This window comes from Leptinotarsa decemlineata, unplaced genomic scaffold (assembly GCF_025532065.1).
Source record: "Leptinotarsa decemlineata unplaced genomic scaffold, Ldec_3_MD MMD2_tig00026340_RagTag_RagTag, whole genome shotgun sequence".
In the NCBI taxonomy this organism is placed as follows: Eukaryota; Metazoa; Arthropoda; class Insecta; order Coleoptera; family Chrysomelidae; genus Leptinotarsa; species Leptinotarsa decemlineata.
This window is the reverse complement of record NW_027412694.1, coordinates 10,280,071-10,296,185: the sequence shown is the minus strand read 5'-3', so window position 1 is coordinate 10,296,185 and position 16,115 is coordinate 10,280,071. Positions and strand designations below refer to the sequence as shown.

General features: G+C 34.8%; 1 protein-coding gene across 2 annotated transcripts in view; it reads right to left on the bottom strand.

The window, feature by feature from the left end:
* Positions 1-16,115, bottom strand: part of cno (adherens junction formation factor afadin) — a 354,944-nt gene that overhangs the window by 270,192 nt on the left and 68,637 nt on the right. For both annotated transcript variants that reach the window (XM_074183524.1, XM_074183525.1), the window contains exon 2: positions 5,888-6,010. In XM_074183524.1, coding sequence (XP_074039625.1) covers positions 5,888-6,001 — 114 coding nt within the window. In that variant the 5' untranslated portion in view covers positions 6,002-6,010. The remainder of the gene's footprint in view (positions 1-5,887; positions 6,011-16,115) is intronic.

Genomic DNA, 16,115 nt, shown 5'->3' with positions numbered 1-16,115 from the left:
ACGATCAGTTCCTGAACTGAACATTGACGACAGACACAACGGCGGTACTCATCGCTACATTTTATTGGTCACCGTAACATGACTTCAAATTTGATTTTATGACTCTTCAGCCAATCATAAAACTCGGTTAGTAAAAATTGTCCAATACGAACCGCCCGTTCTTCAATCCACGTGGACTAATTCATAGCGGCATTATTTCTTTGTATTGGTGTTTTTGGCCGTTGAGTTCGCCGATAGCTTTGAGAATTACTATATCAGTTACTTCGACTATACAAGTGCTATTTTTTTCTTCACAGTGAGTTAAGGAAATGAATTTGACCAAAAAATTAAATTTCAAGAGAAGGTTTTCGTTGGATTATTTTTCACAACTTTCGATGTGGATTATCTCAACAAGAGTGTGTCGATGAATCACCGAATATCGCTGGTATAGCGAATTTAATCGTGGTCATAGTTCGATCGTCGACGAATTCCGTGAAGGTCGTCCAAAATCAATTGTTGTGCCACAAAACATCAATGCAGTGCGAGAACTAATAATGCAAGCTCGTCATGTGACATATTGCACATTAGTTCCACTTATGTACCTCTCACAGCAATCGACTGTGTGGGTATTCCAAGACGAGCTAAATCCAACAGAAGTTGTTCGTGGAAGAAGCACAGCGAAGCAAATGTGGCCACTGAGTCATGTGGCCACTGTTCCGCTTGAGCACCGTAAATGGTCAATTCTGAGTGGTACACGACCATTTGTTTGCGGGAAGCCGTCGAAGACGAATCATTCTACATCATGACAATGCGAACTTTAGGACATCTGGTCAAACAGGTAAATTTTTAAGCAGTCAAAACATCGAATTGATGACTCATCCTCCGTGAAGTACTGATGGACCGTACAGTCCTGATGGACTGCACTGAGGATGAGGATGGCACCTAATGACTTCTTCTCGTTCGCAAATAGTAAAGGTGAACTGCGTAGTCAACGATTTACGAGCGACGAAGAAGCAGTTGAAGCGTTCAAAAACCATGTTTTGGAGGTCTCGAAAGGAATGGACAAACTATTTTGACAAGTGGTTTGAACGAATGCAAAAGTGTATTGATCATAAAGGGGAATATTTCGAGAAACAATAAAGCCATTTTCATTAAAAAATGTTTGTTATTATTTGCTATTCCCGAAAAATAAATAGTACCCCTCGTATATTGTTTATACCTACAATATCCACAAAAAACAGATATAGGAATATGGTCCAAAACTCTGCACATAATAAAAAACACTTCAATTGTTGAGCAGTGTACTTCAATAGTCTCAAGATGTGTACTTTTACTGATTGATTCCTGTGGGAGGTGTGATGATAAAAAATTTCCTGAAACAGTCAACTCTACCACAATTCAATCCACTATACAGGGTATATCTTAAATGATATCATAAAATTTCAGGTGGTGATTACTTGTCATATTTTATGAAAAAAATGTTCACATGAATGTGAGTCCTAACTTGCCTCATTTCTGAGTAACGGAGTGTCAGTTTTACTAAAAATATTGTCTTCAAACACGTTTTTTTATTGATTGTTTAATCTGATAAAAATATCAAACTTGGAGAGAAACAGAGGCATGCAATGATTCTTACCATAGATATCAATCTGTGACGCCACTGGAATTATTATCCGTAATCTAATTTCATGATAAGAAGTCGCTTGTTACTGCTAAGAAACTCACAAAGTTTCATCAAAATTGGCGAAAAGACTTTCGAGTTATCAATAAAAGTACAATATTTTTAGTAAAACTTTTTGACACCCCGTTACTCGGAAACGAAGCAAGTTAGGACATACGTTCAAATTACCTTATTTTCATAAAATATGATAGGCAAACACCATCTGAATTCATGACACCCTGTATATACTTTTTTTCAATCCCCCTTGGCATCAATCCGGAGTTCATTTTGTCACATAAATTTCGAAACAGTACGAGGTCCGGCTATTAAATAACGAGACTGGGCGCCCCAGAGGGGTGGGAAAAAAACGAGTAGTACGTTGGGTATCTGGAAATCTTTTCTATTCACGTATCAAAACAAGTTTTTGTCACTATTATAGTATTAGTGCTGTAGCGGTTTGAAACGAACGTGTTTTTTTCTCGTGCCGAAAACCATGTGTGACGAAAAACAGGAGCAACGTATCAATCTCAAATTTCTCGTTGAATTAAAAAAACTCCGATTGAGTGCTATAAATTGTTAGCAGACGCCTATTGGGACAATTATCAATCTCGTGCCGAGAGAGCACTGAAGATGACCAGCGTCTAGGTCGCTCTGTCACTGTTTCAACTCCGGATACAGTGACCATAATCAACCAAATTGTGCGTGCAGATCGTCGCATGAATATCCGGATGTTTGCGGAGGTTGTAAACGCTGATAAAGAAACACATAGAAAAATTTCACACGAAGAATTACACATGACAAAACTCTGCGCGAACTTGGTGCCAAAAAACCTGACTCTGACCAAAAGCTCTTGCGTCATCAGGTCTGCTCAGATTTCCTTGAAAGGTTAGAAGAAGATTCCGGTCTGATGAAAAACATTATTACTTGCGATAAAACGCGGATTTTTTCAATACGATGTTGAAACAAAACTGCAATCGATGCATTGGAAGACGCCTGAATCGCCCAGAATCAAAAAATCAAGAATGTAAAATCAAAATTCAAGGTAATGTTGATCGTTTTTTCGACATTGACGGTATCGTGATGACTGAATGGGTTCCAGAGGGTCAGACTATCAACCAGACTTACTATTTATCAATTTTGCACCAGGATTGGATTTTGGATTGTGGATTTTGCACCAGGACAACGCACCTGTCCATAATGCGCTATCTGTGAAGCCGATAAACGCACTCCAGTGCTCGAACACGCGCCATAGTCACCAGATTTGGCACCGTGCGACTTTTTTTTTGTTACTGAATATAAAATCTGCTTCGAAAAGGACCCGATTTGAGTCGATGGAAGCGGTAAAGCAAAAAACAGCAGAGCTCCTAAAGGCCCTAACAAGACTTCCAGCACTGCTTCGATCAATGAAAAAAACGTATGGAAAGGTGTGTGATGGTAGGGAAGTATATTGAAGGGGAGCATTCGAATGTAGAGTAATTTTCATAATAAAATCATTTCTCGTAACCAGTCTCGTTATTTAATAGCCGGACCTCGTATATACTTTATAATGCTATATATACTTTAATGTGTACGAGATGCCATGCATAGACTCGAATTCGATTAGTCTGGTATACAATATTGCTATAATATTTCATATATTCCAGGAATGACTTTCAAGTAGGTACTAAACCTATCCTCACCATTCAAGCCACTTACTTATGCACATTCCAGAAGATGATACTGAAAAATGAGAGTCGCGTTATTCGCTTTTTTAGGATCACATTATCGACATATACTTGTAGGTAATATTGATGAGTTTGTTGATATGTTTCGAAGATAATTCATTAGAGTTACTGATAGATCATGTTCGTATAAAAAACCAAGTGAATGATTGATTAATAGTGTTGGTTGAGTAGCCAATATATTTTGGAGTTATGACAAAGTTCATGAATAAAACGAATTTGATCTTTAGATTTTATGAAGTCATATTTTAATTTGAAATATTATAGTACCTACATCTCAGGAAGTTCAAGAATATCTAAACTTTCGTAGGAAAGAAATAATTTCTATTAGCCACACATCTGAAAAAGTGAAGAGTTAGTTGAGAAGAAGAAGAATATACAAATTTTAAAAATCGAGAAATCGGTGCTCATGACAAAAGTAGTCCAAATCAATGTTTTCAACAAGTAATTCTGGTGCTGCAGATTTTTCGGGTTTTCCTGCAGCTGAAAAAGCAAATGCGCCACTGGAATGAATAAAGTCGCCCCGGTGCGCCCATTAATTTTTATTGTTGTTTTATAATTTCACAAATAGAGTTTTTTTTTATTTATGAGTAATTCTTTGCGTTTATATTATCATTCCTTTTTTCTGGAATAATCTCAACATAGCTTAATCGAAAAAAATTCATAAGTTTCAAAATTTTGGTGATAAGCAAACCCTTTCTTATGTTATTTCAATTCATCGTTCTGCGGTATCTGGACTTTTCAAAATTTTTATTGACTCAAGACAATTGCTTGGCGAAATTTAAAAAATAATGGATTGGCACATATTTTAGAAGATTAAACCTGAATCCTAGAAACATTTTCAAACATTGAAAACTTTTACGTATGCAGACTAAAAACGAAAACATTGAACATAGCGCCATTCTGCTTTTTATAAGGAAAGAAACTTGAAACTCTTATTGAAGGTATAGGTCGTCGAAACCGATATTTTTAATTTTAAAACACTTAACAATCTATACAGGGCTAACTGGAAATGAATCCAATTCAATTATTTTGAATATAACTCTGTTCGGATATAAAATTTTCTTTATGATTGGCGGCGTAGTTTCATCAAATTCAATATGGCCACAATATGACGTCATTTATAGAAATATTGTCAAACAACTCCATGTAGGGAGAAACAAAAGGTGGAGTTTGCTCAGTTTTTGAATAGAAATTCACAAATTGAAATTTTTCAAAAATCCTTCCTTTCCTTTTTTAAAAAAAAAGAAAGAAAAAAGTCATATTATACTGCATTCATCTCGAAAATATTTATGGGAAGGAACATTTTTTAAACTTTGACATCGAAGTGTTCTACAAAGAAATGTCTAAGGTACTATGCTGTTTATTTTTTGTGTCATTGAAAAAGTAGTTATCAACTGACAATTATATAGAGCAGCTTTGACACTTTCACCTTTTCACTGGCAGAGAAAAATGAACAGTATTGTATCTTCGACATTTTTTGTAGTAAAATCATTCATTCATCTATTTCAAACCTTCCAAAGAGTTTCTTGTTTCCGTTAGAGGTTGAGTCTTGTTTGAAGATCATCAGTGTTATTATTACATTGACTGGTGCCTCAGATATACTTGTTTCCTTATAAAAGTCAGTTAGATTGGCGCATGTTTGGCAATACAGTCGATCATCACCTGTTAAAAATTCCATTTTCAGATGATTTAACAATAAGCTTTGCACGGACTGGTTGTTAGTCATATTAGGAAAAGCTAGATGAAGTTCCAGAAATTCACATAAGTTTTCGTTGAAAAGAGATTTTCATATCCAACCAAATCTTCGGACAAAATATACAGGGTTCTATTTAAACTTCTAGACTAGGGTTCATTTCCGGTTAACCCAGTATAGATTTTCAAAAGTTGTATTATTACAATATTAGTATTATTAGAATATTACAATATTGACATTTGTTCAGACATTTGAAATGCATTGATAACAAAGGTTTGAAACAATATAAACCAAGTGATTGGCATTTATTCATTGACAAATTCTAAATGGCGGAAAATAAGATGGAAGCAATACCAATTTTGAAGAGTAATAACTCGACATAGGTTAGAAATCCACCATGCAACAATGACGCATTAGATGACAGGTACAGATTGAGGAACATAGCTTTTTATGAAATTGGTGAATCTTGCTTTCATGGATGGTTTGTTCCATCCATTCAATCAACCATCTGGTGAATCGGTGGTTCAAGCCGCGAGGTCGTACGATCAATGAAGATCGATTTTCACTGCCTATCGTCCAACCCGTGCTCGGAATTGCACAATAACAGGTAAGACTTCATTGATCGTTAGCTCGCACAGGGGGGGGGGGAAACAGCTGGTTAATGGAAAAACATATTTCAAACAGACGTTTTTGAATAGATTTATTTTGAGCCTATTTTCTTCTTTCATATGCATGTGAATAAAAGGTTGTTTTCAAAAATATTTTTCGTTATTATTTCACATGTTATTGCACATGCTTTCCAAATTGTACGATGAAAAATTATGTACTTACATCATTTGGTTCGGATAGTTCGAAAAGATCTAATCTGTTGGCATTCCACTGATTGATGACGTTTCGCAGGGCCTCCCTTTCGAGGGCCCTGCGGTCGTTCGAGTTTCCGTGCATCTACACCACCTGTAACGAAAAAAAATTCATTTCCTTCAATTCTACATAAACCTCCAAGGAAAACTCCATCAGAAAGAAATGCTCTTCAGCAATGTTGCCAATGCTGGTGATTTATTACCAGATTCGGTGATTTTCATGTCAATGTTTTGATTTGGTGATTACTTTTTATATTTTTGCGATATTTTGGTGATTTTTGTTTTTTATGACAAATTTGAAATTGAGAGAGAGAAGAAAAACGCTGCGCTTGTCGCTCGCATAACCCGGTAACCAAAAACAACAATCTCGGATTCTTATCATCGGCATGTTCAATCACATATCTTCTGTGTTCTGTGATTCTGTTCCCATTTTGAATGCTAAACCTAACCTTTTTTTGTATCTATACATATTATAAAAAATATCAAAATGCAAAATAAGGAAAATTTATTAATGACGCTGAAATTCATGGATAATGTTGATTTTTTAGGTATTATTCGTGAAGGGCAAGTCTAGCTAACGAATTGATGATGTATTTTTTGTAGTAGTTGTTCATTCTTCAGTCGAAACAGATTCATTACATACGGATATAAATACAATCCCTAATTAATTTTTTCCATTTATTGTGTCAGCATGAGTATTTATTTCAATATATTTTCTGTTCCAATCCGTGTATCTTGTTTTGATCACAATTTCCTACTCATTTTTCGTTCAACAGAATGTCTGATATCTGGTGATTTTTGCTTCATAGATTTGGTGATTTCAAATTTTACCCGCCGGCAACGCTGCTCTTCAGTTACATCAATATGAATAAGTGAAGATGGTCGCACTCCTCCAAAACGGCTTAACCGATTTTTATGAATTTTTTTGAGTATATTTAGTAATAATAATAATAATAATAAATGGGCTTTTTATTGGAACTATTCATTCCCCAGGATTATACAAGCTAATAAGCTTGATGTAGTCCTTCTCGACCACCAGAGCAAAACGATATTTGTCGTGGAGTTTTCAGTTCCTGGCGAGACAAATATCGTCAGAAAAGAGGATGAGAAACGGATAAAATATCGAGATTTTCTCTTCGAACTCCGCAGACTCTATCCAGATCACTCTGTCAAGATGGTTGTTCTGATTATTGGAGTCCTTGGTGGAATGATGTCCTCTCTACTCTCGAATCTTAAAATCATACCGGCTTGCCGCACTAAGGCTGAAGGCTGTCATTCTTGGCTCACTGCGCTTGCTCAGGGCACATGATTCTCAGACCCAATGATCACTTATTATTATATTATATAGAAATATAAAAATAATTACCTAGTATACATTGATAAGTAGTAGTTCATGAATCTTTGTGAAACTAAGAAAAAACAAAGGTTATAAATTCCAATGTAAATATTAAAAATCTATTTAGCTTAAATAAGGTTATAGAGTTGTAAATAAAACTACGAGAAAAGCAGGCTATCGAGTGTTTTGGAATAAAATAAAAGTGTGACGTGTGCTCGATTATTCTGTGATTTGAAAGTTTTATATCTTTCATAAATAGAATTTGGCTTTTTGTAAATGTGGAGCTATGTGTATTGACAGGTGGAACTGTCAGGTTTTAGCAATCGGTAACCAACATGACTCCTCGAACTTGGGGGATATGGTCGAATTTTCTCATACCATAAGACGGATGCAATTGTTTTGTATTTTTTGTAAGCGATTCACATCAGTTTGTATCAAAGCAGGCCCGTAGATTATATCGCGGCTAATCTAGACAATATGAGGGTTTCGCAAAGTTTCAACTTCAATTTGGAAGTCATAATATCATCTCTACTTTGATAGAGTTGACGTAAGATACTGTATGAGCTACGACAAAGTGAATTTATATGTTTGTGAAATCTCAGATCAGCATCTAGCCATAAACCCAAGTTCTTGCTTTCTGTAATTGTTTGTAGTAAGTCTTGTCCAAGTTGGATTTCAATTCTTCCTTCAATTTCCCGTCTTTTGTGTTTCGGGCCAAAAAGTATAGGCTGATATTTTTTAGAAATTAAATTTCAGGTTATGGGCTATAGATAGATCCAGTAACTTTTGTAGATCGCTGTTAATTTTTTCCATTGCCACCTGCCAGTTACTTGGAGGAAATCGATAATATAACTGAGTGTCATCTGCATGTAGGTAGGTAGGTAGGTAGTAGGTATGAGAATAAGTGGTAAAGTTTTTGGGAACGAAAGAATTTGTCTTTCTACTGTTTTTCAAAAAATGTGGGAATTTCCCAAAGAAATGAAGAAAGTAATCAATTTCTCATTAAAGTCTTCAGAGGGATGTGTAGATCATGCATAGAAGTAACTTTCAGACACAAACTTTCCCAAAAATTAATCTCACCTGAAGAAATACTCCTTTCAATACAAGTCATAAAGTATATTTCATACAGCTAGGTGATTAGGAGGTCACTACCCAGACTATTTTACGCAGGTAGACATCACTCAACTGCAACTGCAGGTTCGGATTAAGAATCGACACACCACCCTGGGGTCCAATTCTCGAGATGATGTGAATATATTAACAAGTTTATATATTTGCACACAAATATTTACATGCAAATACCAAATGTATATTAGAACAAATATTTGAATATTCATCATCCACCAATCGGATTAGTGAGAATTTTCGGAATTTTTTTAATTTTATGCTGAGGAAAGTTATTGTTGAAAATTGAAGCCTACTATTTGTTGCCTACAATTTGTAGGCTTCAATTGTCCTTCGTCATGTATCATTTGTTGTTTCGAAAAGGGGATAACAGCTGTTTTGTGGTCAAGAAGAAACATGAGGAAAAAACCTGGACTGTTTTGGTTTGAAGAGGACGATCTTTGAAAAATCAGGTTCACATACAAAAAAGCTCAGATGCTTTCACCTAGAGAGCATCATGGTTATTCGTAGCGCTGTCAGTCATATAGCGTAGGAGAATAAACCCAACTATCTGGTCGGAGTTAGGTTTCGTTATTCAATAATCATTTCTGATTATGTAAGAATCACAATTAATATATAATACATGATAGCTTTTGATAATTCCTTTTCTATATTCTCTGTTTCACATCTCTGTCTGATATGCTTTGTTTCAATTTCCAAATCAACTTGATGAGATTGAAAACACAAAAAGAGTAGGAAAGTCTCAGTAGTCTCAGTATGGTTTGTCTATACTTTTCAGCAATACTTGTTCAAATGTTTTTCTCTGTAAAACATCAAGTAGTTGGTTTTTGGTATAGTTATCTTCAAAATACACATTGTTATCCATTAAAAATCTTTGTATTTTATCTTTTCTCAAATTTTTATTCGGTACTTTGATGAGCAGTCGCGAATGATAGTAAGCATTATCAATAACAATCACACTATTCGCATTCGATTTTGGAATTAATGTGTTTTCAAACCATTCCTCGAAAATATTAACTTCCATGTTCTTATGACAGTCAACATTGCAGTTTTTCCACATAATTTCAAAGGAATTCGGAACCCATCTTTTACTTTCTCCGCAATGCACAACTATTAGTCGCAATCCTTTGTTTGCAGGCATGTTAGGCGTACACACCAGTCCACCCTTTCGTAACTGTGTCGTGAGTGTCATACAAAGTTTCGTCCAAATACAAAATTATTTACCGTTGTTCTTGCCTACCTAGTTTCTTTATTCAATTTTGAAGAGTTTTGTCACAGCAACTCACGTTATGGCCGGAAGTATTAATTTTTTTCCATATGATTTCAGTTGTAGGAACCAAACTTGAGATGTAGATTTTTATATACATTGAAACATATTCTCTGTGTTTCAATATTCAAATGCATCCGAATCTTTTTCACCGGTACTTTTTTTTCGCATTGTTCACCATCGCTATTGGAATAACTACACTGGAAAAAGTCTGCGTTGTTATCACACTCGTTATTACTATTAGCACTTGTCCAAGGACAAGACAGATAACAAATTTTTTGAAATAATTATAACTGCACCAATATCGAATTTCAACACTGAAATCGCGATCTGTTCCTGAAATGAACACGACGGCGATAACCATCCCCGCATCTCCCCGATTTCTATTCGTCACCGTAGCATGACTTCAAATTTAATTTTATGACTCTTCAGCCAATCATAAAACTCGATTAGTAAAAATTATCCAATACGAACCGCCAAGTCTACAGTCCACGTTCAGCTTTTCATGTATTGGATTTGTTGGCCTTTGGCCAACTTAAAATTTGATAAACCTCTACACAATAAAATTATTCAGATAAAAAATCTGTAAGAAAATAAATATGCTTATTGATTAAATGTACACACATAAATAAAATAATTTTCCATGAATCTGAATACGAACATTTGTATGCAAAATTTTCATTGTGATATTTTAAACTTGGGCAAATACCATAATTCAATATTTATTTACGTAATGAGATCATTTTTCACAATTCATTGTACCACTGAAAATTGGTAGCACGACACTTTGGTTGGTAATTTCAAGGGCACTTTTATGGTTATTTTTCTAATCTACAAAACTTTGGACATTACTATGAATTACATATTACGGATTTTTACAGAAAAAAGTTAATTTTTCACGTATAGTCAGTGGGCATACTTGAAGACTGGCTATAAATCAAATCATCTAAAGGAACAATTCGTTCAGGCCAGTCTCAACACCCTACACAGTAGGTTAATGGACTGACACCTATCAGAAAACAACTACTCCCCTGGCTAATACCACGAAGGGCGTTGGATTATATCCGACAGGTGTCAGTGCAGGATTCTCCACAGAAGTTATTCCTGCATATGCTGTTGGCAATACAACTGCCGCAATAGATTTTCAATTATTGGAACACACTTGCAGACCGGTTTCGGGCTGTTTGGCCACTCGTTGGCCACTATTGCGGCAGTTGTATTGCCAACAGCATATGCAGGAATAACTTCTGTGAAGAATCCTGCACTGACACCTGTCGGATATAATCCAACGCCCTTCGTGGTATTAGCCAGGGGAGTAGTTGTTTTCTGATAGGTGTCAGTCCATTAACCTACTGTGTAGGGTGTTGAGACTGGCCTGAACGAATTGTTCCTTTAGATGATTTGATTTATAGCCAGTCTTCAAGTATGCCCACTGACTATACGTGAAAGATTTTTTTCCTTTTACGAGGAATTGGGCAAATTTGGATATGCAGTTGGTTACCTCGTTCACAGGCAGATGGAGCGACGACAAACCTGTTGTTTGTTGTAGTCTTCAGCTTAGTTCGAGGAATTATACTCTGACGGAATTCGATTTTCAATTATCGGAAATCATCGACTTTATGTTGATGATATACACTACCTTGCACTGACGAGTGGCCAAACAGCCCGAAACCGGTCTGCAAGTGTGTTCCAATAATTGAAAATCTATTGCGGCAGTTGTATTGCCAACAGCATATGCAGGAATAACTTATGTGAAGAATCCTGCACTGACACCTGTCGGATATAATCCAACGCCCTTCGTGGTATTAGCCAGGGGAGTAGTTGTTTTCTGATAGGTGTCAGTCCATTAACCTACTGTGTAGGGTGTTGAGACTGGCCTGAACGAATTGTTCCTTTAGATGATTTGAAAAAAGTTAAATTATAACATACTAATGATGGTATAGTAAGAAGGAATCCCTAGGGTCCACCGAATCTGAATGTATTGTTTTTATTAACATCAGAACAGTAGAAACCAATTTTGGCAAACTTTTTTGATTGCGAATCATGATTGGAGATGATTATTGAGGATCGACAATGAAGCCAGTTAATTCATCAAGAAGTGTGTATTTTTGAAATTGGAATACAGGAAAAGGATTTCGTCAAAATATAAATAACCCTCATGACCTTTATTCATGAGTTTGTTGACACAGAATTTCAATGGCAAGCTTATGCTTTAGAATTTTTTCACCTTGCCAAAACACCTGACCTTTGTTCTACCATACTATAAGTAGGTTGTTTAAATGAACCAGAGGAATGGGTAACAACAAATTCAAAATTTCTCAGGAGCATTCAATTACAACTCAATCAAATAACAGACTTTGGGAAATACATATATTATTTATAATAGGGGAGCCCAAGTGGGGATTTCGGGATTTACCCCATATATAAGGACCCATATATAAGGACGCCTGTGAAGGATAAAGTATCAGATTAGTAAAAAAAAATTGATCATCAGAAATTCTCGAACGTGTCAGATTAAGGTAGGGTGAGTTAATTACCTGCTAAAAATTGTATATTACAGTAATCTGACAATTTGAGAGTGACGTAAAGAAAGGGGAGGGCAGCAAAGTTGTAAAAAAAAATAACGTCATTTCGACATTCTCGAGCGAGGCAATTTTTTTTTATTTTGAAGGAAATAATTCAAGGATAACGAAAAATATATAGTCTGACGATTTCCGCAAGCCGAAATAACAAAAATTCGTCGATAAAGTTTAATGCGTGCAGCTGTGTGATACCTATATTTCCCTCTTCGAGTTTCTATTCCTCTATTCTCTATTCACTTTTTCTCTATCTATTACTCTCTCACTCCGTCCCCACTCTGAATACTGTTGCCATGACGCCATCACAGCTGATCACAGAGACTCGTTCGTGATGAAGATGATGATTAATTAATCAATTAATTGATGGATGTAGCCGTTACTACGTGGTAGGAAATCATAATGAAGAAAAGAGAAATTAAACTTTCTATGTTTTTACCACTTTTATCTGTTACTAACGTTACTGCAGTTTCGTCCTATAATGACATTTTCAAACTTATACAATTGAGTTCAATGAATTTAAAAAAATTTAAAAAATATTGTTTTTGTCAGATTAAGCGAATCCTACTAGATAATCGTCAGATTATGAGACAGCACGTCTAAAACATAAAGATGAACCATATATATCTTAATCTGACGCGCTTGAGTATTTCAAAATGGCGATTTTTTTTGCACATTATAATAATGGCCGCGAGTTTGCGTCAGATCGAAATCGTCAGTTTATTGAATGAGAGCTTTTTTTGTTGCACTCAACACCCCCTTAGAAAATCTGACGCGCTCGATTAAATTTTTTTTCTTTTCACTTTTAACCCTTACGTATACCTGCATCATGCAAACGATCAGATTAACATACGAACATTATTAAAAATACGTGGGACATTGATGCTATCAATATCTGACGCGCTCGAGTATGTCCATGCAACAGTATTTTTTTACATATTTAAAAAAATATAGCCGCTTCCCCCACCGATGAAAAGGTATATATTATATAACATTTTTTTCTTCTTATCATCTAAGCTTTGCAACCTAATATGTCTCAATAAGGCTCGAGTAAATCCCCATTTTGCATCGTGGGCTCCCCTGCTATTATGGAATTTTTGAAATTTTACATCTCATATATTGCATAAAATTTTATTATAATATAATAGTTCTTTATATTTTTTCAAAGAAGTCGTGTTTATGACAGATTCTTGAAGAAAACAACCATGTTTGACCCTTATTTATAGTAAAATAGCATTGTTTCAATGTAACAGTAACTTCAGTAATATCCAACAAAAAACATTAGCATTACCAAAATTCCATTTGCATTCTCCAAACTTTATTTCTTCTTTATTTTTTATTTACTGTTTTTCACTTTAAATTAAATCCAAATATTCTAATCGATTTAAAACACGGTTGACAAAAATTGTGTACATTAAGTTCAAAAATGACATGCTTCAAACTTTTCATTTCAAATAATGTAATTTCTGATAGGAAGACAGAGTTTCAAAAGGGTTCAAATCGATTCGGTCTGTGAATCGCCCCGACCCTTTTCTTTTCTAAAGAGGAAATGGATAACTACTGGGTCGTGAGAAACCGCTAAAAGCCATTGTTACCATTTTTCCAAATATGACTGACAAGAAAACAAGTTATTATGATATCGCTTCGAGCCAGAAGGCAGTCTAATCCGTCAAATACGCTTTTGTAGCGGTATTTGGGTTTGAATCGATTCCGATTACATTTCACTTTTGTTAGACTATCTATTGTCAGGGACATTCAAGGCTCTTTATTTGTTGAGTTATTTTTTATCAACAGATGGACAGGATTTGAATATTCTGGAAAGCTGCATTCTTATTCTTTACGAATAATGAGAACAACTCAAACGTTGGGAAAATAACGCTTTCAACCAGAATGTTAATATTGTACACTCATTTGAGAATGGACCGATTACTGAAGCTGAAATTCATGCTGCATTGAGATTAATGAAAAATAAAAATTCGCGTGGATCAGATGACATGTCAATACGAGTTGTTAAAGAAATATTTGACCTTATTGTATCTCCTCTCATTTATTTAATGAATCAATCCTACATGCTAGGCTACTTTCCAGAAGAGTTCAAGAAAGCCTTAGTCATTCCTCTTTTTAAAAAAGGAAATAGAAATGACCTGAATAACTACCGACAAATTTCATTACTTTGTTTTCTTTTGAAATTGTATGAAAAAGTGGTGGCTACTAGAATAGTAAATTATTTAGAGTCAAATAATATCAAATAATAATCAACATGGATTTAGGAAAGACCGTTCCATAGAAACCGCTGCCTATGATTATCTCAATAACATATACTCCGAAGTTGATGCCAATAGTTTTGTAATTGGTATTTATGACAGTCAACATTGCAGTTTTTTCCACATAATTTCAAAGAATTCGGAACCCATCTTTTACTTTCTCCGCAATGCACAACTATTAGTCGCGATCCTTTGTTTGTAGGCATGTTAGGCGTACACGTCAGTCCACCCTTTCGTAACTGTGTCGTGAGTGTCATACAAAGTTTCGTCCAAATAGAAAATTATTTACCGTTGTTCTTGCCTACCTAGTTTCTTTATTCAATTTTGAAGAGTTTTGTCACAGCAACTCACGTTATGGCCGGAAGTATTAAATTTTTTCCATATGATTTCAGTTGTAGGAACCAAACTTGAGATGTAGATTTTTATATACATTGAAACATATTCTCTGTGTTTCAATATTCAAATGCATCCGAATCTTTTTCACCGGTACTTTTTTTTCGCATTGTTCACCATCGCTATTGGAATCACTGACACATAACATACTGACTTGCATCAAATCCTATATGAGTGGTCGGCATTTGACAATCAAATATAACAATACTCGTAACAATAACAATAATATTCTGAATAGATTCCATAGATTCCAATATCATGAAAATAAATATCATCTATATTAATTAATAATGAATAGGGTAGTCCCGCCCTCATTATGTCAATATATATATATATATATATATATATATATATATATATATATATATATATATATATATATATATATATAAATTTCTGTTTGTCAAAAACTGAACAAGATCGGAAAAATTTTCTGTCCTCAAATGATTCAGTATAACCCTCTCGAATATAGGAATTCATAACAAAGATCAGGCCATAGGGCAAGTCGGCACCCCCACAGAAATATATTTGAAAAACTGTTCGGCAAGAACCTGTTGAGATCGACTAGAATCGGAAACAGAGAAGTAGTGAGAATGAGCCTTACTAAAATATCAAATAGTCACTACTCAGGCTTAAGCAAAATAAAAAGGGTTGAATCACCCCTATTTTCTCCGATACTCAACGCCTCTCCAATATATATATATATATATATATATATATATATATATATATATATATATATATATATATATATATATATATATATATGTTAACTCGAAGATTCTCACGGATAAAGTATGATGAGCTGTTTTCTCGGGTTTCGCTCCGTGTTCTGTGTATTTTCTCCCCATAAGGATTATTTTCACAACGTTTCGGCAAAGTCTCATTTGCCATCTTCTGGTGATGTCTGGTTTTTTCAACTAGACTAGTCTATATATATATATATATATATATATATATATATATATATATATATATATATATATATATATATATATATATATATATATATATATAAATTTTCATTTGTTTAAAATTGAACGAGATCGGAAAAATTTCCAGTACTCAAATGATTCAGTATAACCCTCTCGATGAAATGCATATAGGGATTCATAGCAAAGATCAGGCCATAAGGGCAAGTCGGCACCCCCACAGAAATATATTTGAAAAAGTGTTCGGCAAGAACCTGTTGAGATCGACTAGAATCGGAAACAGAAAAGTAGTGAGAATGAGCCTTA